The following is a 22,033-nucleotide window of genomic DNA, read 5'->3' as shown; positions in this document are numbered from 1 at the left end:
CAAGTAAAGGGTGGGGGGGGGGGAGTGAGGACTGACTGGAGTGCAGGTCAGGGGAGGGGGTAGACAAAAGCAAAACACTGGTGAGATGGGAAAGGGTGAAGATAGAGAGAGAACAAATAGGAGGAAGAATAGGATGGACGAAAACACACAGGTAACAATCATAACTGTGAATGGGATGAACTCTTCCATAAAGCAGAAGTGGTTACCAGAGTAGACCAAAAACCAGAATCCTGCAATATGTTGACTATAAGAAGCTCACTTGAAGCAGAGAGACTCACACAGAGCAAAGGGCCTGGAGTAGAATCTATTATGTTTCAGTTGAAGTTAAAAAACAAAGAAGCAGGTAGCAATCCTAATCTTAGACAAAGTAAAAGCAAAAATAATATAATTAAGAGATAAGGAGGGAAAGTGCACCTTACTAAAAGGTACCATAGATAATGAAACAATCAAAATAGAAGAGCAAGGAATAATTTACCTGTCAGATCTATGGGGAGGGGAAGAATTCATGACCAAGCAAGAGATAGAGAGCATTAAGAAATGTAGAATAGATTATTTAGATTACATTATATTGAAAAGTTTTTGTATAAACAAAGCCAATGCAAACCAAGATTAGAAGGAAAGCAGAAAGCTGGGAAATAATCTTTACAGTAAACATCTCTGATAAAGGCCCCATTTCTCAAATATATAGAGAAATTGGTCGAATTTATGAGAATACAAGCCATTGCCCAGTTTGATACAAATAAAGGATATGAACAGGCAGTTTTCAGATGAAGAAATCAAATATATCTCTAGGCATATGAAAAAATGCTCTAAATGACTTTTGATTAGAGAAATGCAAATTAAAACATCTCTGAAATACTAGCTCACAGTAATCAGGTTGGCTAATATGACAAAAAAAGGAACATGATAAGTGTTGGAGAGGATGTGGGAAAATTGGGATACTAATGCACTATTGGTGGAGTTGACAACTGATCCAACCATCCTCAAGAGTAATTTGGAACTTTGCCCAAAGGGTAACCAAACTACATACATCCTTTGATCCAGTCATACCACACTTAGGTCTGTATCCCAAAGAGATCATACAAAGGAAAAAGGAGCAAAAATATTTATAGCTGTCCTTTTTATGCTGGAAAAATGTTGGAAATTGAAGGGATGTCCATCAATTGGGAAATGGCTGAAAAAACTGTGGTATATGAATGTAATAGAATACTATTGTGCTATAAGAAATGGTGAACAGGCACATTTCAGAAAAACCTGGAAAGATTTGTTTCAACTGATGCATAAGGAAAATGAGCTAAACCAGAAAAACAACATTATGTGATGATTAACTGAATAAATCATATTTTATCATCAACAAAATGATCCAAGACAAGTACAAAGGACTCAAGAAGGAAAATGCTATCCAAATCTAGATAAAAAACTGATGGACTCTGAATGCAGAATGAAACACTTTTTCAATTGCTTTCGTCTTTCTCGTGTTTTTTCCTTTTGATCTGTTTCTTCTTCCACAACTGTGATGAATATGGAAATATGTTTAATATCATAGTATATGTATAAATTATATCAAATTGCCTAGTATTTTCAGAAGAGGGGAGGGAAGGGAGGGAGAAAAATTTGTAACTAGAAATCTCCTAAAAATGCATGCTAAAAATTTTCTTGACATTTAATTGTGGGGAAAAATAAAATACTATTACAAAAGAAGAAGACTGGAAAGGTTGGAACCAACAGGTTACAAAGAGCTTTCAAAACTAAACAGGATTTTGTATTTGATTCTGAAGGTGACAGGGCAACCCTGGAGTTTATTGAATGGGGAAATGGGTATATGATATGATCAGACGTTTATTTTAGGAAGATCACTTTGGCAGCTGAGTGGAAGATGGGCTGGAGTGAGGAGAGACTTGAGGCAAGGAGACCCACCAAGTGACATTTGTGTGAGTGGAGAGAAGGGGGAATGTAGTAGAACTGTTGTGAAGGTTAAAATGACAAACTTTGGCAATGTCTTTCTATGAAACTACTCCTCCTTGCTCCCCACCCAAGTTATCAGGAGGGACAATCTACCTTTATGTCTGTATATCAAAAACTGTTGTCCCATCAAATTCTTTGACTGAAGTTAGCGAATGTGCAAGCATGTTCTAGATTTGATATAGAAGGAGGCAAATCATAGCATTTCTTACTTCCTTAACTAGTACCCATATTCCGATGAAAAGAGAGATTTCTTGAAGGTGAGACATGATTTATTCCAACCTTCTTACTTTTACAGTTGAGGAACCCAAAGCATAAGAGGTCTAATATAATGGGAAAACACTATTATGGATTACAAGGATCTGAAGTGCAAGATTTGTTGGCACAAGTCTGGAGCAGCAGCTACTGGGAAGGTCAAAGCTGGCAGGAGGATGAGGAGAAAGGAGAAGAAGGGAGAGCTAAGGCACAGAGAAGAATGAGAAAAAAATGAACTGGAAAAGTAGTGGCAGTAACCAAAAAAGATAGACATTTCTTAAGACACAGTAAAAATCACTGAAGGAATTTATGAGTGAAATAGGTGAAAAAAGAAGAGAATCATTAAAAGGTTATTGGGGGGGGGGATGAGGCTGGACAAAATATAGGGGACTAGGTGACTACCAACTTGGATTCTATGATGAATTCTTTGAATGAAGTAGTAATTGAATCCTTTTAACAACTGAGAAATCTCTGGAAATGAGAAAAGAAAAGGGGCGGCCAGGTGGCTCAGCGAGTAAGAGCACCGGCTCCAGTGTTGGGACGACCTGGAGATAGAATAAAGGGCTCAGACACTCAGCACCACACCCAGAAATAACTGGCCGTGTAACCTTGAGCAAGTTACTTAACCCCGATTGCTTACAAAAAAAAAATAAATGAGAAAAGAAAGTAATTTAAAAGCTCATGTAGAAACATATTAACACACATGTGATTGATGCAAATTAAAGAGATTTAGCTGGAGGACATCCAAGGAGGAAGAATGAAGGAAGCAGAACAATATCGTTGTGAAATGGATGACGATCCAAAGAAATGCAAGGCAGACAAAAGTGACAAATGATGAGGATAGATCAAAGAGAAAAGTATCTAAGAATTATTGTGGGTCCTTTATGCTTACTTAAAAGCAAGCTCTTTGGGGTGGCTAGATTATGCTGTGGATAGAGAACCTGCTCTGGAGTCAGGAGAATCCAAGTTCTAATTCATACTCAGACACTTCACACTTACTAGCTGTGTGACCCTGAACAAGTTATTTAACCCCTATTGTCTCATAAAAACAAGAAAGTAAGTGCTTCATAAGTCTACATTGTTTTTATGGGATGATGTCCTCCCAGTTCTTTCCACTGACATTCTCTGAGGAGTAAAGAATGGAGAGCTTCCCAGGTGTAGCAAAATGTGATCAGGTAGAATCTAGCCCACACATCCAGAGGAGTGAGTGAAATGCTTATTGATGGTCCAAGGTGGAGATCTAGGGTTAGAAGTTCCCAGGAAAGGTCAGGCAATGCAATCATCCTCCTTATTGATTCTTTTTATCCTTGGATACTGGGCTTATTAAGATATAATGTGTTTCTCTCTCTTTATGGAGAAGGTATTCAGCACTCTTGAGATCTATGCATCTTTTTTTTCTTAGAAAACTCTGCAAATATATAATAGTCACCCATATAAAACTTCACAGAATTTCTCTCTTGTACATTCTGGAATTGTTGTATCTCACAAGGCCATGTCAAACCATTCCTTGTAACCACTTTCTAAATTAGTAATAGATTTTAAGTGTTTTAAACATTAAATTAATTTCAAATAATTTTAAAATAAAATTTATTTCAATTATTAAGAATTGTTTCTTCCTCCCACCTCCCCTCACTCATTACTCCTACCCTGAATAAAAAAGAAAGCAAAACCATTGTAATAAATAGACACAATTTTAGCCAAAAAATTCCCATGCTGGTGATTCCAAAGATATGTCTTATTCATCATCTGAGGTGAATAGCATTCTTCATCACTGGTCCTCTGGAATCAGGGTTAGTCATTGTGTTTATTAGAATTCATAAGGCTTTCAAAATTGTTTATTTTTGCAAATTTGTTCTTGTACAAATTGTTCTCCTGGCTTTGCTTATTTCACTCTGCATCAATTCATACAAGGTATCCCTGGTTTCTCTGAAACCATCTCTTTCATCAGTCATCATTGGTATACCAAAAATTGTTTAGCCAATATTAAACTGATGCCTACTTCTTTAGCTTCCACTTCTTTGCCATTATACAAAGGTTCTATAATTTAAATATATGTGTGTGTGTGTATATATATATACATATATATAATATATTTACATAAATACAAACATATGTATGTTAGACACTTTCCTCTTTCTTTGATCTCTTTGGGGTAAATACCTAGAAGTAGTCCTGCTTGGAAATAAAACAGTTTTTGAGACATAGTTCCAAACTGCTTTCCAGAATGACTATACCAATTCACAGCCTCACCAGAAGTGCACCACTGTCCCTGTTTACCTGCAGCCCCTCAACATTTCTCATTTTCTTTTTTGGACAGCCTATAATTCTTAACACTTATTAACCTGCTCCTTCATTCCTCTAAAGCCTGTACATGGCCCTCACCCTCTGTTCTCTGAGATCAGCCAAGGAAGTCCCATCCAGAAACTCAACATGTCTATTTACAAGATACAGGCAAAAGAGATCTTTGACTCTTTTGGAAATCCCACTGTTGAAGTTGATCTCTACACTGAAAAAAGTAGGTTCTGAGCTGCTTTGCCCAGTGGTGCTTCTACTGATATCCAGGAAGCCCTGGAACTCTGAGACAAGGATAAGACCTGCTATGTGGGGAAAGGTATCTCAAAAACAGTTCAGTACATCAATAAAAGTATTGCCCCAATCCTGATTAGCAAGAAATTAAATGTTGTGGAGCAGGAGAAGATTGAAAAATTGAGATAGCACTGAAAATAAACCTAAATTTGGTCCAAATGCCATATTGTAAGTGTCTCTGACTGTAAGGCCAGAGCTGCTGAACAAGGTGTCTCCCTGTACCTCCATATTACTGACTTTCCAGGCAATGATGAAGTCATCCTGCCAGTTCCAGCCTTCTACGTGATCAATGGTGGCTCCCATGCTGGCAACAAGTTGGCCATGCAGGAGTTCATGCTCCTCCCTATTGGAGATCATGCACGTTGGAGCTCAGGTCTACCACAACCTGAAGAATGAGACTAAGCAGAAAATGTGGAAAGGACATTCCCAACGTAGGGGATGAGGGTGGCTTTGCTCCTAACATCCTGCAACATAAAGAAGCTCTGGATATGCCAAAGAATGCTATTGGCAAGACTGCCTATACTGATAAGGTCTCTAATTGGCATGGATGTTACTGCCTCACTATTCTTCTGATCTGGGAAATATGACTTGGACTTCAAGTTTCTTGATGATTCCAGCAGATACATCTCCTCTTCTGAGCTTGCGGACCTCTACAAGAGCTTCAACAAGGACTATCCAGTGGTGTCTATTGAAGATATGACCAGGATGATTGGGAAGTTTGGAAGAATTTCACTGCTATTGCAGGCATCCAGGTGGAAGTGGGTGATCTCACAGTGACGAATCCCAAGCACATTGGAAAGGCTGTGAAGGAGAAAGCCTGCAACTGCCTCCTACTCAAAATGAACCAGATAGGCTCCACGACTGAATCTCTCCAGGTATGCAAGATGACCCAGTTCAGTGGGTGGGGAGTAATGGCTTCCCATAGTTTTGGGGAGACTGAAGATACCTTCATTGCAGACCTGGTGGTGAGTCTCTGCACTGGGCCCCTTGCTGATCCGAGCATCTGGCCAAGTATAACTGGCTTCTCAGAACTGAGAAAGAGCTGGGCAGCAAGGCTAAATTTGCTGGAAGGAACTTCGGAAATTCTCAGACCAAGTAAGCTAGAAGGCACCAGTCACCTCTGTAGAAGTCTGCTCCTGTCCTAAGAATGGGTGGCATCAAGTACTAGACCAACTTTGTTTTGGGGGCAGGGGCCTCTGCTGCTTAACTTCCCTCTCCCTTCCACATTTCTGTGATGTTCTCAATGCATTGTTAGAACACCAGAGACAACCTGATTATCTGGCTCTCTGTTAGCAGACCCTTGCCACCTTGAGACTTGGTGCTGATGTGTGAAGCCATGTACTTGTGGTGTGGGCACTGATGAGCCCACAGACCCTTAGCGGCTTCTATGTGCAGAATAAAAGTATTCAGTAACCCACTGGAAAAAAAAATAAAGCCAGTATATAAAAAAATAAAGCCAGAGACAGCCTTTCCTGCTAATATTCAGTTGGCTGTAATTTAGCAGAGTTATTTATTTAAACTTAAGATGACTCTTTTAGGTGTGTTTTTTTGTTCTGGTTCTTGCAGGTCTTTTCCTTGGAGAGCCAAATCAATTAATATCCCAGGTTTCCTTTCTTAGACAGCTGTTTTTCAGATGTTTGGCTCCAATTCAGAATGCTCTGTCTCTCTGTCTCTCTCTGTCTCTGTCTCTCTGTCTCTCTGTCTCTCTCTGTCTCTCTCTCTGTCTCTCTCTCTGTCTCTCTCTCTCTCTCTCTGTCTCTCTGTCTCTCTGTCTCTCTCTCTCTCTCTCTCTGTCTCTGTCTGTCTGTCTGTCTGTCTGTCTGTCTGTCTCTCTCTCAGTCTCTCTCCAGTTGCTGGATTCTGCTTCTTTGAGCAGTTTTCTGAAGAAAAGAAATCAGCTTTCTTTTGAGCAATGCCATCTCTAGGGCCCAGAGCCTACAATGCCTAGAATATCCCTCCAGTAAACACAACTGAGGTCACTGAATTCCACACCATCTATATGTACCCCCAAATCCGCAGACTTAACACTATATTAAAATTAATATCATGCAAGAGGAATATGTATGTTTGGGTCCTAAGATATTTTTCTTTCTCCTTTCCTCTTCCATTTGAATGACAGGATTAAAAAATGGCATTTTTATTTGCAGGCATGGATGCTGATGGGTGGAGCTGGTAGCTCAGAATCATAGACTAAGAGCTCCAAGTTACCTTAGATATCTACTCCAGCTCCTATCTGAACAACAAACAGTTCCTTCTACATTGTAACTATGTGATCATCTAGTCTCTGCCCAAGGAATTCTAAGGAGGGGTAAGCTATTCCTTCCAGAGACGTGCCACTGAACTTCAAGATAAAACTATTCCTCAGATGAAATCATTATCTCTGCAATGTTCACTCAGTCCCTAGTTGTACCCTTTTGGCCTCATCTATTCAGTTTCCAAACAATACTTCAAATGTTTGAAAATAATCATCTTATCCCTTTAGTAGCTTCTCTTACCCTAGGTAAACATCCCCAGTTCTTTCAACCAGAGCCCTTACCATTCTGGACTCTGTCTTCTGGACTCATTCTAGCTTGTTCATGCTTTTTCTAAAATGTGATACTTCAGACTAAAAATACTTCAAATGTGGCCTGACCAAGACAAGGTCCTGCAGAACTACTGCTTATTGGAATTTGGGGGTGGAAACAGAACACAGAAGATTCTTAGAGAGGAGAATGTTAGCAACTAAGGGAGAGAAGGGCTGAGGAGACCATCCTAATCTATCACAGGGGCAATGTCACTAAAAGAATGGAAAACAAATCTAAGGATTTGTCTACCTTTTTTACTAGAAAACTGGTGTACCAGACAGTTTTGCTATTAAGAAGGGAAGTACAATAGAAAATAACAAGAGTTTTGGGGGTTTCTTTTTAGGAGAAACATTTTTAAGCTCTATTGGGATCAAAAGAAGAAAGATGGGATAATACTTGGTATGAATGGTCTGATAGCAGAAAATCATAAAAAATTGAATTATTCAACTCTTCCATTGCCTGTTCAACATGATTTGAAGGGTTAAAGTGTCCTCAACTAGAGGAGGCTTCATTTAGGACTGTGTGTAAACCAGCATGCTATTGTGGAAAGAGGATTGAATTTGGAATCATAGAATGTAGGTTCAAATCTCAAATTTGCTACTTCCTATCTATATGACCTAGCAAAAATCTCTTAATATTGTTGGTCTTCACTTTTCTAATCTGTTAAATAAAGGAGCAATCTCCTTTATTTCTCTAAGATCTTTTCCAAGGTTAACTTTATGCTCTCCACAATATTTGGAGTTTAAAGGTTTCCTAATTGGGGTTGTGAAAGGAACTACGATTTTCATACTAATCAATATATATGTAAAGGATATACTAATAATTTAGATTTTTCAGAGTTGCTATTTCATCAGCAGATTCTGGTTTGGGAGTCAGAGATTCACAATGCAGCTTAGAATTATCAGTTACTCTAACATTGCTGGGTGCTTATACTATACCTGTGAATGTTAAGTGAGGCAAATCAAAGATTGTAGAGCTTGTTCCCAGTCACAGAACTCTGGTCCTGTGCTCCACCAAGTAATTACCCCCAAGGCTTGAAACAATCAACTTAAGGACTATTCCTACAGTATTCAAGAACATCTGTATTGTCCTGCACTTCTGGGCTTATTGTGGGAAACCACTAAGGCCTTGGAAATGATTGTGTTGTAATCCACCTTCATCCCCTTTCCCTCTTGTGATTTTATGTATGTTGTCAAAATATTTTTGAGATACCTGTTTTCCAGAGCTAAGGCCTAACAAGCAGGCTTTGTGCTCAGGTTGATATCACCTGTGGGCAAAATGTATTGCTTGGATCAGCACCAGGTGCTCCTCCTATTTCCCAGGGTCATTCATCACATGTTCCACAATCACTGATAGGTACTCTACTCCTATTCCTGTCACAGAGCTCTGATTCTATACTTGGCAGGGTGGTCACAACCCCAAAGACAATGACTTTTCCCATAGAACCCAAGAATGCCTGTGTTGTGCCAAGAAATGCCAGCCATGAGAACTGTCTCAAGATCTAAGAATGACTGTATTGTGGGCCAACCCCTTTCGAGTATATAAGTGGCCCCAGTCTTAGCAGCCTTAATCCCTCCTTCTTGGGGGGGGGGACTCCCATATACATACAACATTTTACTCACCGGGAAATTAATTAAGCTTCTGTTTGAGTCCTGACTCTCCTGTCTCTAGCCTGTTCTGTTTTCAGAGGCTAGTTCTGATCCAGTTGATAATATAAATTGTGCCTTTATTCCAGCATATAGAGCTCTCTTTCTCAGGAGAATCTCAAGTTTGCAAACCACATTCCCCACTCTGAAATTAATTAGACTTCTGCCTGATTCCTGACATCCTCTTCTAGAGCCTGCTCTTTTTTTGTCTCTGGCTGTCCACAGATTAGAGACTGATCCTGGCCAGTACAATAAAATTCTGTTAAGAGGGTGATGAGACAAGAAAGAGGGAAAATCCTACCAAATGTGCCAATATTATTTGTTTCTGGGGAAAAAAATAAAATGTTAGTAGGAGTTCATACCTTCTTATTCCAGGCAGTTTAGAACCAACCTTATTCTGAAATTGTGCTTGTCCCCATTTTAGTAATTAAGTTCTTTGGTTGTTAGTGAGTTGTGTCTGATTCTTTTGTGACCCCATTTGGGGTTTTCTCATCAAAGAAATTGGAATGGTTTGCCATTTCCTCCTTCAGCTCATTTTTCAGATGAGGAAACTGAGATAAACAAGGCTATTTGACTTGCCCAGCCTCACACAGATAGTAAATGTCTGAGGTCTGAATTTGAACTCAGGTCTTTCTGACCTTAGGCACTGAGTTTCATTCACTGTGCCACATACAGGTGCCTTTTACAGTGAGAATACTCTGTAGTCCTTCTACACTGATTCCAAATTTCATTTACTAGACTCCTATTTATTCTTTAATTTTTGGTCCCTTGCTTGGTTGTCTATAAGGCCTGGGGAGGTTACAAGGCTTACTTGAGTCACAGTTGGGATACATGTCATTAAAATGGAGGTGGTAACACACCCCTCCACAAATCAGTCTGCAGATTTCATCAGTCCTCAGACACCCTCAGTTTTGTGTGGGGAAATTTTCTTTCTAACTTATAAGTAAAGGAAAGGGTAACACTGAGGAAGACTGGAGATTTGAAGGTCAGTAGAGAAGCTTTGAAGGCTGGGACTTTATTTTTATCTGATTTAAGCTAAGAGCACAAGAGCTGTGTGTTCCTGGAAAGATGATGGGAAGGAGGGAGACTGTTCTGTGAATAACACAGAGATGAAAGGTCTATAAAGCTGGACATTTCCTCTGTGTTAGTTTCAGTTTTGGTCTCCTAAACCATTCATTCTGTACTTTGACCAATGACGGATTTTTTTTTTTTTTTATTACATTTACTATTGGGTTGCAGAGCCTCTGAAGCCATTAAGGACTCGTCCTATAAACCCAGTGTAAACTGGCTTCAGTGATCATGTGCTTCATCTGCCTGTTGACCATGAAGCGTTATAAGCGCTCCCTCTTTTTGTTGGTAACCCTGGCCCTGACAGGGACCTGTGCAGGTAAGTAGAGAATAGTATTAAATCGTCACCAGGAGACTGGATAAAGCATCCAGAGGTAGATGTGTGGGTGGGGAGGAGTATTGCTGCAGATAACTCATTCAACACCAGCATAGAATGGATTTGCAGGGACCCAGCAACTCAATCTTAGGTGAAGTCAAGGTGGTGCTGAAAGGAAGAAGCAATGAATAAGCGTGACTTGGGGCACCAGTGGCCAGCCATCCCTAAGCTATGCTTTGGTAGGAGGATGGGGGTCCTGGTGACGGTCTCTTAGTTTGGGGGGTTGTGGTGAGTGGATTGTTAGGTGGGTGTGAGGACATAGGGTGTCAGGAGGCAAAGGTGACAGGAGAGAGAAAGGTTTCGACAATCCTGTGGGTGTTAAGAAGCAGCATAGCTGTCCTGGGAATTCCAGCATTCCAAGGGCGAGAACAGAAAAACAAGAGCAGTTTTGTTAAAGAGCTTCATAGAGGATCGTGGGGGGCGGGTGCGATGAGTGGGAGAACTCATCAGGAGAGAACAGAAGTTGGGGAAGTCTGAGGGTGAGGAGTGTGAAACATCCGAGACCCAGATCAAAAAGGGAGGCGGGGCTGGGGGGAGGGGAGAGGAGGGGAGACAGAGGGGCAATGTCTAGACAAAGGGTCACTAGGACCTGCCTGGGTTGTTGTCAGTGAAGGCGTTTGCTGATCTCAAAGTACCATAGTCCAGAGAATTACTACGGCCCAGAGCGGTGCACCAGCGTCGGGGGCGTAGGAGCTGGGAGACAGAGGGTGTGGAGGGATCTCCTCCTGGCGGCCAGGTTCGGAGTCCGTGGTCACACCCCAGGCTTGGCCGAAGACACCCGGCCGCCGAGGTGCGGGCCACATGGTCACTACCCTGAGTCCGGGCCGTGGTCCCCACGTCTCAGGCTCTCACTCCCTGAGGTATTTCTACACCGTCGTGTCCGGGCCCGAGCGCGGGAAGTTTCGGTTCATCGCCGTGGGCTACATGGATGATCAGCAGTTCGTGGGCTTCGACAGTGACAGCGCGAGTCAGAGTATGGAGCCGCGGGCGCCGTGGATGGACAAGATGGGCCAGGTGGATCCGCACTATTGGGAGTGGGAGACGCGGAACATGAGGGAGCACGCACAGGATTACCGAGTGGGCCTGCAGAACCTGCGCCGCTACTACAATCAGAGCGAGGGTGGTGCGTGACGTGGGGCCCCGGGGTCACAAATCACGTCCAGGGACCAGAGTAGGGAGGAGGACAGCTACGGCCACCTGCGAATCTCGCTGGCGACACGGGGAGGGGGGAAGCCCCCGGAGGCTGAAGGAGCTACTTCTGGGGCCATCCCGGGTGGCGGGCGGGTCACGGAATCAGTGCCTGGTGGGGAAAGGCTGACCGTGCTGAGCGCGGGACTGGGGGTGGGGCAGAGGTCCACACAGTCCAGTTCTCGTACGGCTGCGAGGTTTTGCCCGACCTCACCTTCAAGCGCGGGTTTGAACAAAACGCCTATGACGGACAAGACTACATCGCCCTGGATACGGAGACCTACACGTGGACAGCGGCGGTGCCTGAGGCTGTGAATACCAAGCGCAAGTGGGAGGCGGAGGGGAGCATCGTGGAAGGAGAGAAAGTCTATCTGCAGGTTGAGTGCGTGGAGTGGGTGCGCAAGTACCTGGAGATCGGGAAGGAGGCTCTGAAAAAAACAGGTACCGCCCGTCCCGCCAGAGGGTGCTCAACAATCAAGGCCCTTGGCCAGCCCTTCTCCACCTTCCCAGCAGCCTCAGTCCTGGGTCCCCGATATCAGGGGTCCCAAGGCCCTCAGGGCCGGATTGTGGATTGTTCCCGGTTGCCTAAGAGCCTGGAAATGCCTCTGACCTTTGCCTCCAGACCCCCCTTCTGCCCGAGTGACCCGTCACACTGCCCCAGATGGGGAGGTTACCCTGCGATGCTGGGCCCAGGGCTTTTACCCTTCGGAGATCTCTCTTACTTGGCTGAGGGATGGGGAGGAACAGCTCCAGGACACAGAGTTCATTGAGACCAGGCCTGCAGGAGACGGAACTTTCCAGAAGTGGGCAGCTGTGGGGATCATCTCGGGCCAGGAAGGGAAATATACCTGCCGAATTCAGCACGAGGGACTGTCTGAGCCCCTCACCCTGATATGGGGTAAGGACAGTGAGGACAGTCTGGGGAAAAGGCCATCCTCCTCCACCTCCCCAAAAGAGTAGAGGGATGTGGAGTTACTGGGGGGAGTTGGAGAAGAGGTTAGTGAATCTCAGATGGGAGAGGGATCAGGGCCTTTCATTTCCCTTTTCCATTTTAGAGTCACAGTTCTCATATACTTGGATCACTGTGGGGGGCATTGCTGCTGTCCTCCCCATTGCACTTGTTATTGGAGTTGTGATCTGGATGAACAGGAATTCAGGTAGGCAAGACAGGAAACGAGTGATTAGGTGACAGTCACAGTGGAGATTCTAGCTTCCCCTGAACTGACAGCTTGTCTTTCTGTCCCCAATTTCTTTCTTTCCCATCTGAGAAGCTGTTAGATAGGCTCTAAGACTGTAGATTAACAAAACTGTAAATTGAAAACATTGTCTGGATGATGCCTTGCAGTAGTATAACAGGCTTGCTGAGTAGGGAAACTGCTTCAGACTCACATCAGAAATGAACATAGGTGTCTCCCAGCTGGGGGTTGTAAACCAGAACTGGAAAGTCATTGATGCAGGACCTGAGGTTGGGAATTGCCCATTTGTGTTGCCTCTTTTCTCTCTCCCTGTTGGATGTAGATATTGGGCTTTAGTAAGGGATGGGGGTGGAGTCACAGCTGTAATTTGTTGTATCTATAAAATAAATCAGTGAACTTCTGGGGCCTTAGTATGGTCTGCTCGCCTGGACTCCCCGCTGGATTTTTTTTTTTCTTTTCCAGGTGGAAAAGAAGGGGACTATGTTCAGGCTGCAAGTGAAGGGTTGACATGGAAGGTAGAGAGAAAGGGAGAGTCTCTGCTATCTTTGGGACATAAGAAATGAGAAGTCAGAGGAGAGGCTTACCCCAATAGCCTTTCCTTAGTGTCCCCTTTCTTTCCCATACCCTGGTTTTGTAGAATATATCCCTGACTGGGCTATTTCACTCCTTTGTCCCCAAACAGTGACAGGGCTGTAGATGTCTCTCTTGCAGCCAAAGGTGAGACTGTGGACTGTGGAACTAGAGAGGGGCTGGTGTAAAGGGGGCCAAGCAAAGAGGGTGGGTATTTGAGTGGTTGGGATTGGATGGGTAGTGAGGCAGACTCTTCAGAATGATGAGAGGCTTGAGACCAGAGGTAACTTTGAGGGTCCCCCTTAATCTCTCTTTCTTTCTTCATCTTGAGACAATTGTCTTGTGTGGACCTGAGAAAGAAAACAAAGATATTCAAGTCTCCAATTCCTGTCTTGTTCCTGTTGACCTCTGGCTTCTCTTCCCAGCATTGGCCTCTGTGACCATCATTGTACTCTACTGGCTAAATACCAGGGAAGCATCATTAGTGACCTCACCTTGTTATATAAGACCTTCCACCCCCTGCTTCCTTTCTGCCTGTCTCACTTTGTGGGAAGGGGGAGGTTGAGGGTTGGAAATAAGTGCTCCTTCACATTTGATGTTGCACTCATCTCTGTGATTTTTTCCTACTGAAAAAATACACAATAAACTACTTTTCTTGACTCTTCAACTTTTCGCCACAATCTCAATTGTGCTTTACATGTTTGTGTGTGTGTTTTTTTCCGGGGAAGAGTTTGGAGGACAGGATAACAATGTGAAGTTACCTGGGCCATATGACAGAGAAAATAAGTTAAAGCTTGAAGATTTCTAAGAATTTTTGTATTTGCTCTGCTGAGTTTGTGATTACAGATCAGGCTGGGGCAAAAAGGGGAAGGACGGTGTCTTGTAAATGGTGAGTGTGCAGATGTTTGTCTTTGATTTGTACTGCTCAGGTGTTGTTGACATGGTATATTCTGACTTGTTCCAGGGCTTCAGATAAGGCCCAGGCTGCATACTCCTGTAACTGGAACTGTGCAGAAACAGGCTGATTGGTCTTTAGCCCATAGGCCTACCTTCAGCATCTACTTTCAAAGTTTCAATTCTCTCTGTTTTGTTGTTATTTTCCTCCATCCTTGTGTGTGTGTGTGTGTGTGCCTTTACTTGTTTTTTTTTCATTGGGAGCCTTCCTAAGGGCTTCTGTGGTCTGAGCTCAGTTACAGGGCCCTAGGGCTACATCTCTGTTCGTGATGCCCACTGCATTATATGACTGCCTTGGCTCCTTTTGAGACTGTCCCAGGGTTTTTCTTCCCTTCTGAAGAAGGGAAGGTATAAATTTGGAATTAACCAAGGAGGGAAGATCTTGTTTCTAAATATAAAGAAGCCCCTTCTCCTGCTCTACCTCACTGAGGTCTCTATCCTATGCATGTTTAGAGCCAGTTTGTCCCTCTCTACCTATAATTTCCCTTCTCCCCAACTCATTTCCTCTTTTGAATGATCCATGCTTCTGGGAAAATTTGACTTTACTTCTTTTGTTGTGCCCTAGTATTTCTTTCCAAATAAGAGGAATGTCTGAATTATAGTTCTCTCCTCATTTTCCCACGAAGCTTAGTCTTATAATCACTATCTCAGCTTAGCATCTAACAGTTGTTCTTTCTCCTCATCCAAGGCCACCTGAGGATTGTTCACTTGTTCCATAATCCACTTGTGTGGGAGTTTACCATTACAATTGTTAATTAATCCAAGGAAGGTGGTCACAAAGTGGTAAAAGCAAGCAGAGGCTTAGGGCCCTGCTATCTTCTAGATGATATGTGCCAATGAATTAAGAGAAAACATTTGCCAAAATATTGAGAGCCACATCCTGGGGTTACATTGGGGCCTTTGCAGCTTATACCACACTTTGGGTGCCTTGAACATAGCTTTTGCAATAGATGATTAGAGGCCTCTGAGCCTCTGTTCATTTCCCACACAGGTGTGCTAAGTAGGTGGATGGTCTCCCCTGAAATGTAAGCCATTTTATAGCATGTCCAGACATGATTTTGGCTCCCTGGGGTTGAAGTGGGGAAAGAGCTTAGAGAGGGTGGAACTATAGTCCACAATCAGTCAATTAATTTATAAATATTAATAACCTGTTATATGCTGGTCATTGTACATGGGATAGAAAGATACACAAGAAAAACCCCTGCCTTTAAGACTCTTACGTCCTGCCAAGGTTTATCTAGGACTAGTTTTCTGTCACTGAATTTGATCAAAGCATTGCTGTTTTTATGTTATGAACTTGTCAAATATGATCTTTCCATAAGCAAAGAACAGAAAAATGGATTGTATTTGGAATTGTGAATTGATTTCATTAGACTTGTATTCACATGTTAAATTTACATAGAATTAAATACAATAGTTTCCAAATTGACCTGTTTTCTGTTTCTGAACTTCTTTCTGCTCTCTTCTATGCATTTTATATGCTTCCTTGATATTTTCTTTCTTTTCTTTTTTAAAAGTCACTCTTGCTGCCAGCTCCCAAATTTCTCCAGTCTCAGACCAAACCCTTTTTTTTCCCTTTTGGAAGGCAAATGGGGTTAAGTAACTTGCCCAAGGTTACATGGCTAGTTTTTTTTTTGTGTGGGTGTTAAGTGTCTGAGGTTGGAATGAATTTGGGCCCTCCTGACTCTGGGGCCAGTGCTTTACTCACTGCACCACATAGCCACCCCAACCCAAACCCTTTTAAGTAACAATCTTCCCATATTCTGGGATTTGCTTTATATTTATTTTTGCAGTTCTCATGTTAGCTTTATTAGAATTGTTAAAAATTAAACTAATTTTTAATGAACAAAAATGTATTTTTTCTTCCTTCTAGCTCCCTTTTCCCATTGATTAAAAAAAATGAAAACAAAACTTTTGTAACAAATATGGCTAATCACTTCTGAGAGCCAAGATGGCAGAATAAGCAGTAAGTCCCTCTCACTCTTCCTTATTGACCTCTAAAAACTCAGAAAATATCACCCCAGGAAAAACAGAAAGATGGGGGTAGAGCAGTCTTTTAGCCTGGGAGGTTTGGGGGATTAGCAGAAAAGGTGCCTCTCTAGTGGAAGGTGAGCTGTACAGGACGGGAGACATTCCAGCAATCCAGCACCAAGCCTCACCTTGGCAAACCAGTGGGAGATCCTGAGCCCCAGGGTGGTGGAGCAGGCAAGTGCCAACACCAGGATTCCCAGCCCTATCCCCTTATAGGTAGGGGAACCAGTAGACTCCAGTTCAGAAAACCATCACATGCACCAGTGGGCAGGCAGTCTTCCAGCAGCCAAATCTTCCCATGCTTCAGAGCAGCCAGGGTGAGCAAGTGTCCACCAGGGGCCAGAACCAACCCACCCACCCTGAGAACTTTAGTGTAGCCCTAGGGAAATGCATAAAAACCCCAAATGGCCTTAGTACATGACAGTCATCATCACTAGGACCCCAGCTTAGCACCCGGTAAGCTGCCAGACCCCTACAGTCTCCAGCTGCCAGCAACTGAGGCCCCAGCAGACAAAGACAGTGACTCCAGCACAAGAAGCTTGGGACAGTGCCCCTTATGCTCCAGCTGGAGAGTTCGACTTTAAAAGTCAGGGAATGGGCAAACATCATGAGGAAAAAAAGAGAAATATATAATGACCTTAGATTCTCTCTATGGGAACAGGAAAGATCAAAGCAAAAATTCAGAAGAGGACAACATTGTCAAAATACCCACATTTGAAACCTCAAAGGGGAAGGTGAACTGGTCTCAAACCCCAAAAGCCTTCTTGGATGAACTCACGGAAGATTTTGAAAGTCAGATAAAAGGGGTAGGAAAAAAATTAGGAAAAAAGAGGTATGCAAGAGAGAGTCAATAGAATGGAAAAGGAAGGCCAAAAATTGACAGTAAGGAAAAATTGCTTAAATCATACAATTGGAGGGGGCAGCTAGGTAGTGCAGTGAATAGAGCACTGGCCCTGGAGTCAGGAGGACCTGAGTTCAAATCCAGCCTTGGATCAGACACTTAACACTTACTAGCCATGTGACCTTGGAGAAGTCACTTAACCACAATTGCCCCTCCAAAAAGCAAAAACAAAACAAAACAAAACAATTGGGGAAATGGGGGGGGGGGGAAGTACACTGAAGAAAACATCATTTTAAAAAGTAGAATTGGCCAAATGGAAAAGGAGGCACAAAAAAACTCACTAAGGAGAACACCTTTAAAAAGTAAAATGGACCAAATGGAAAAAAGAAGTACAAAAGCTAACTGAAGAAAATAATTCATTAACAATTGGAAGCTAATGACTCTATGAGACACCAGGAATCAGTCAAACAAAATCAAAAGAATAAAAAAACCAAAGAAAACGTAAAACACCTCATTGGAAAAAGAACTAACTTGGAAAATAGATCCAGGAAAAATTTAAGAATTATTGGTCTACCTGAAAGCCATGATTAAAAAAAAAAGAGCCTGGATAGCATCTTTCAAGAAATCATCAAGGAAAACTGCACTGCTGTCCTAGAACCAGAGGGTAAAATAATCATCAAAAGAATCCACTGATTACCTCCTGAAAGAGATCCAAAATTGAAAATGCCAAGGAATATTGTAGCCAAATTCCAGAATTATCAGGTCAAGGAGAAAATGCTGTAAGTAGCCAAAAAGAAACAATTTATTGTGAAACCACAGTCGGGATTACTCAGATCCTTGCAGCTTCTACATTAAAAGATCAGAGGGCATGCAATATGTTATTCTGTAAGGCAAAGGAGCTTGGATCACAACCAAGTATCAACTACCCAGTGGAATTGAGCATAATCTTTCAGAGGAGGAGATAGCCATTCAATGAAATAGGAGACTTCCAAACCTTCCTGATGAAAAGACCAGATTGGAACAGAAAATTTGATCTTCAAATACAAGATTCAAGAGAAGCATAAAAAGGTAAACAAGAAAGAGAAAAAAACCAACATTATTCAATAAAGGCACACTGTTTACACCCTTGCATGGGAAGATGATACTTGTAACTCTTGAAAACTGTATATTTATTATGACATTTAGAAAGGGTATACAGAGCCAGAGGGTTTGGGCATATTTTGACTTTGATGTGATGATAAAAAATCTAAATAAGGGGTGAAAGGGGAGTATACTGGGAGAAGAGGAAAGGAGGAGGCAGAAAAGGGTAAATTGTATCATATGAAGAGAAACAAGAACCTATTAGAGGGAAAGAAGGGAGGGATATGAGCATTGTTTGAACCTTACTCTCATCTGATTTGACTGAAAGAGGGAATAACATATTCAGGTATAGAAATCTAGCTTACCTTATAGGAAGTAGGAGGGGAAAGAGAAAAGAAAGGGGAAGGAATGGATAGAAGGGAGAGAAGAAATAGGGAGGCAGTAGTCAAAAGCAAAACTCTAGTTAAGAGGGAAAGGAAAAAAGTAGAGAGAAAAGCATTAAGGGGGGGTGAAGTAGGATGGAGAGAAAGACACAGATAGTAATCATAACAGTGAATGTGAATGAGATGAACTTTCCCATAAAATGGAAGGGGATAGCAGAGTGGAATAAAAACCATAATCCTACAACATCTTGTTTACAAGAAACACACTTGAAACAGATGGGCACACACAGGGTAAAAGTAAAAGGCAAGGGTAGAATATATTATGCTTCAGCTGGAGTAAAAAAAAAAAAGCAGGGATATCCTGATCTCAGACAAAGCAAAAGCAAAAATAGATCTAATTAAAAGAAATAAGGAAGAAAATTATATTTTGCTAAAAGTTACCATAGACAAAACAAGTCACCATAGACATATTTATGACTAAACATATTTATCCAAATAGTTACAGGTGAAGTTAAAGGAGTTACAGGAAGAAATAAATAACAAAACTGTACTAGTGGGGAGCCTCCACTTCTCCATCTTGGAACTAGATAAATCTAACCCCAAAATAAACAAAAAAGAACTTAAGGGGATGAATAGAATTTTAGAAAAGTTAGATATTGACTAGTTTCCCTAATTAATATATATGCAAAATTTTAAAATAAATTAACAAAGAGTCTATGGGGAAAGTGCAGTGAGAAATCCCAGTAGGCTAGGGCATCAGTGACTAAGTCAGATGCTAGGCTATGGCTTTGTTTTGTTAGATTGGTTAGCTTCTCAAGAACCCCTTTGACTAGGGCCACTCTGCGTGAGGGGGAAGGGAGGAGATGATAGGAAAAAGAGGCAATACAGAAAAGAAATGGGACAAAAGTCTTGTCTATAGTCTTTATCTTTCTAGTGATTGCTTGCGGTATCCTGGAGTCCTTATTCTTCCCAAAGATATTCAGGATCTTGTCAGCTCCTCTTGTTACAGATATGCCTAACAACAATCTGAGGTTCAATGTCGGTAAGAAATGAAGCACTCACAAATCATTGAACACTTAAAGAAAGGAGGTTTACTTCGCCTTAAAACAGCAAGGATATGTAACGAGGAAACAATGACACTTTTCTGGATATGGTCCCTCTTATCTCCATATGGAAATGTGTCTGATCAGTAAGGCAGGGCATGGTGACTCAAAAATGGCTACCAAGTTGAAGGAGTCACAACTCCCTGTGGATGGGACTGTAGTGTCCACTGGGAAACTACTTCAAGGGAGACAAGGGCTAATCAAATCTTAGGGACAGCTTTGTTGCCTTTTAGGAAAAACTAATCCTTGTTTTAGGGAAACCTGAAACCTTGCTTCCACTATATATCATCCCTAAAAACCCATGGATCTGCTAAAGGACATTCTACCATTTCAATATTTTTAGGACTTTATTGGACAGTTGTCCTGGCCCAAGGAATACAAGAAACAAAGAATAATACTATGCCATACCAAAGAGTAACCAAGAGAATAAGAAAACATGAGGATGAAAAAAGTTAAAAAGTCTAGACTTTTTCTTCTCCTTTAGATGAACTGATTCTCAGATCTTAATGATCTAGACAAGAGGTGTCAAATACTGGCTAGAATTATATTAAAATGTAATTTGGAAATATTTAACAAAATAAAGATGCAATAAAACACAAATAATGTTAACATGTGGTTTTCTTCTTTTTTGTTTGTTTTTCCTTTTTTTTTTTTTTTTGAGGGGGTAAGGCAGGGCAATTGGGGGTAAGTGATTTGCCCAAGGTCACATCACTAGTAAGTGTTAAGTGTCTGAGGTCAGATTTGAACTTAGGTCCTCTTGACTCCAGGGCTGGTGCTCTATTCTCTTCACCACCTAGCTGCCCCAATATGTGGTTTTCTAAGACAATATGCAGCCTAGAGATTCTTATGTTACCCGCTGGCTGGTAGCAAGTGCTTGTTAATTAACTGAGCGACTGTTTACAGTCTAACTAGTTTGGGAACTGACTGTGAATTTGATAAACAGTAAATATTTCTTGGCTCCCTAGAAGAAACTGATTGACTCACATGGTTCACACTTCAGGATGGGGGAGTAGAGATGGTAGTTTGAAGCCAGTTGTTAGACACTGGGCCTAGACACAAAAAGTAGGAAAATGAGAAGATCAGTTTAAAAAATAATGAAGATCTTTACATAAAAACATCTTGACCAGGAAGAAAAGATACACTGTGTCTACTCCACTAGATTTCCCCATTCCATGCATTGTCATTATTATTATTCCAGCTGACAGTGATAAAGGCTTTACTTTGAACTTTAGAGGATCTGCTCATGTTGTGTTCTTGTCCCAGTGATTTACTGTATACTTTGTCCACCTGAGGCCTCTTTGTCCACAAACAGGCAGCAATCTGCCTTCCTGGCCTTATTTCCCATTAGTGCCCCTCAAGCACTTTCTACTTCTGTCAAACTGTTCTATTTACTGTTAACAAGAAGCAGAGGACCCAAGGATGAATCCTGGTTCTGCTGCTAGTATGTGGACATTGGCAAATTTCAATATGTCTCTGGACCTCATCTTCCTACCTGCAAATAAGGGTTTTATCTCTAAAGTACTTTTAATAAGTTCGTTGTCCTGTTTGATCACCAGGGCATCATGGGTAGAGGAATGGAAAGACTTTTCTTTTAAAGCAGACAACCCCTCCCTCATAGTAAGTGAGGGCAAGGGGCAGACATTCATTTCACTGAGGAAAATAATTGCCCCCCAGAGACAGGACAGTGGCTTATTGCCGTTTTAGAGAAGTCCTCAAGTCTGCATAGTTTCCTCCAGCCAAATTGTAAATAAATGAGGAGTATTTCCCCCTCACATGAAAAAAAAAATCAATCTTTATTCTATGAGTCCATGTCTTGTTCTGTCCTATCTCTTTACCTTTGTCCATACCATTTCCCTCTATCACTAAAACAGTAGAAATCTTATTTATTCAACAAATGCCACCTCTTCCAAGATGGCTTCCCAGATCACCTCATTTAGAAATGATTATTCCATTGACCAGCCTCAAAGAGCACTTTGTGGAAACTTCTGCTTGCTGTATACCAACTGCTTGTGTTGACTCTAAAAAGCCAGGGCTCTTGCTGTACTTGATTACTTTTGACATTGCACAGGCTCTCCACTGAATGGCTGCTCTTTTTCGTTAAACTGACCATGAAGAGAGCTACTAAGGATTAGGAGTAACTCCATCCTCTGTGTCCTTGGTAAATCCCAGAGCTGTCCCTCCCCCAGCCCTTGAATGTGGCAGTGAATGGAGACTTCTGGTAGCCATCCTG

General features: G+C 41.9%; 1 protein-coding gene and 2 pseudogenes across 1 annotated transcript in view; all 3 read left to right on the top strand.

Annotated features, from left to right (window-relative positions):
• Nucleotides 1–22,033, top strand: part of LOC138150214 (antigen peptide transporter 1-like) — a 153,396-nt pseudogene that overhangs the window by 43,505 nt on the left and 87,858 nt on the right.
• LOC138150192 (alpha-enolase pseudogene) lies at nucleotides 4,648–6,077 on the top strand (annotated as a pseudogene).
• LOC138150190 (popy Class I histocompatibility antigen, A-1 alpha chain-like) overlaps nucleotides 10,337–22,033 on the top strand; it is a 13,812-nt gene continuing 2,115 nt past the window's right edge. Inside the window, exons 1-6 of the mRNA XM_069073639.1 lie at nucleotides 10,337–10,400; nucleotides 11,302–11,580; nucleotides 11,808–12,086; nucleotides 12,268–12,543; nucleotides 12,701–12,802; nucleotides 13,304–13,356. Of these exons, the coding sequence (XP_068929740.1) occupies nucleotides 10,337–10,400; nucleotides 11,302–11,580; nucleotides 11,808–12,086; nucleotides 12,268–12,543; nucleotides 12,701–12,802; nucleotides 13,304–13,356 (1,053 nt within the window). The remainder of the gene's footprint in view (nucleotides 10,401–11,301; nucleotides 11,581–11,807; nucleotides 12,087–12,267; nucleotides 12,544–12,700; nucleotides 12,803–13,303; nucleotides 13,357–22,033) is intronic.

The sequence above is a fragment of the Petaurus breviceps genome, unplaced genomic scaffold (genome assembly GCF_028583685.1).
Source record: "Petaurus breviceps papuanus isolate PSGF00001 unplaced genomic scaffold, PetGlider_PUasm1.0 90865, whole genome shotgun sequence".
Lineage (NCBI taxonomy): Eukaryota > Metazoa > Chordata > Mammalia > Diprotodontia > Petauridae > Petaurus > Petaurus breviceps.
This window is presented reverse-complemented; position numbering and strand designations above follow the sequence as displayed.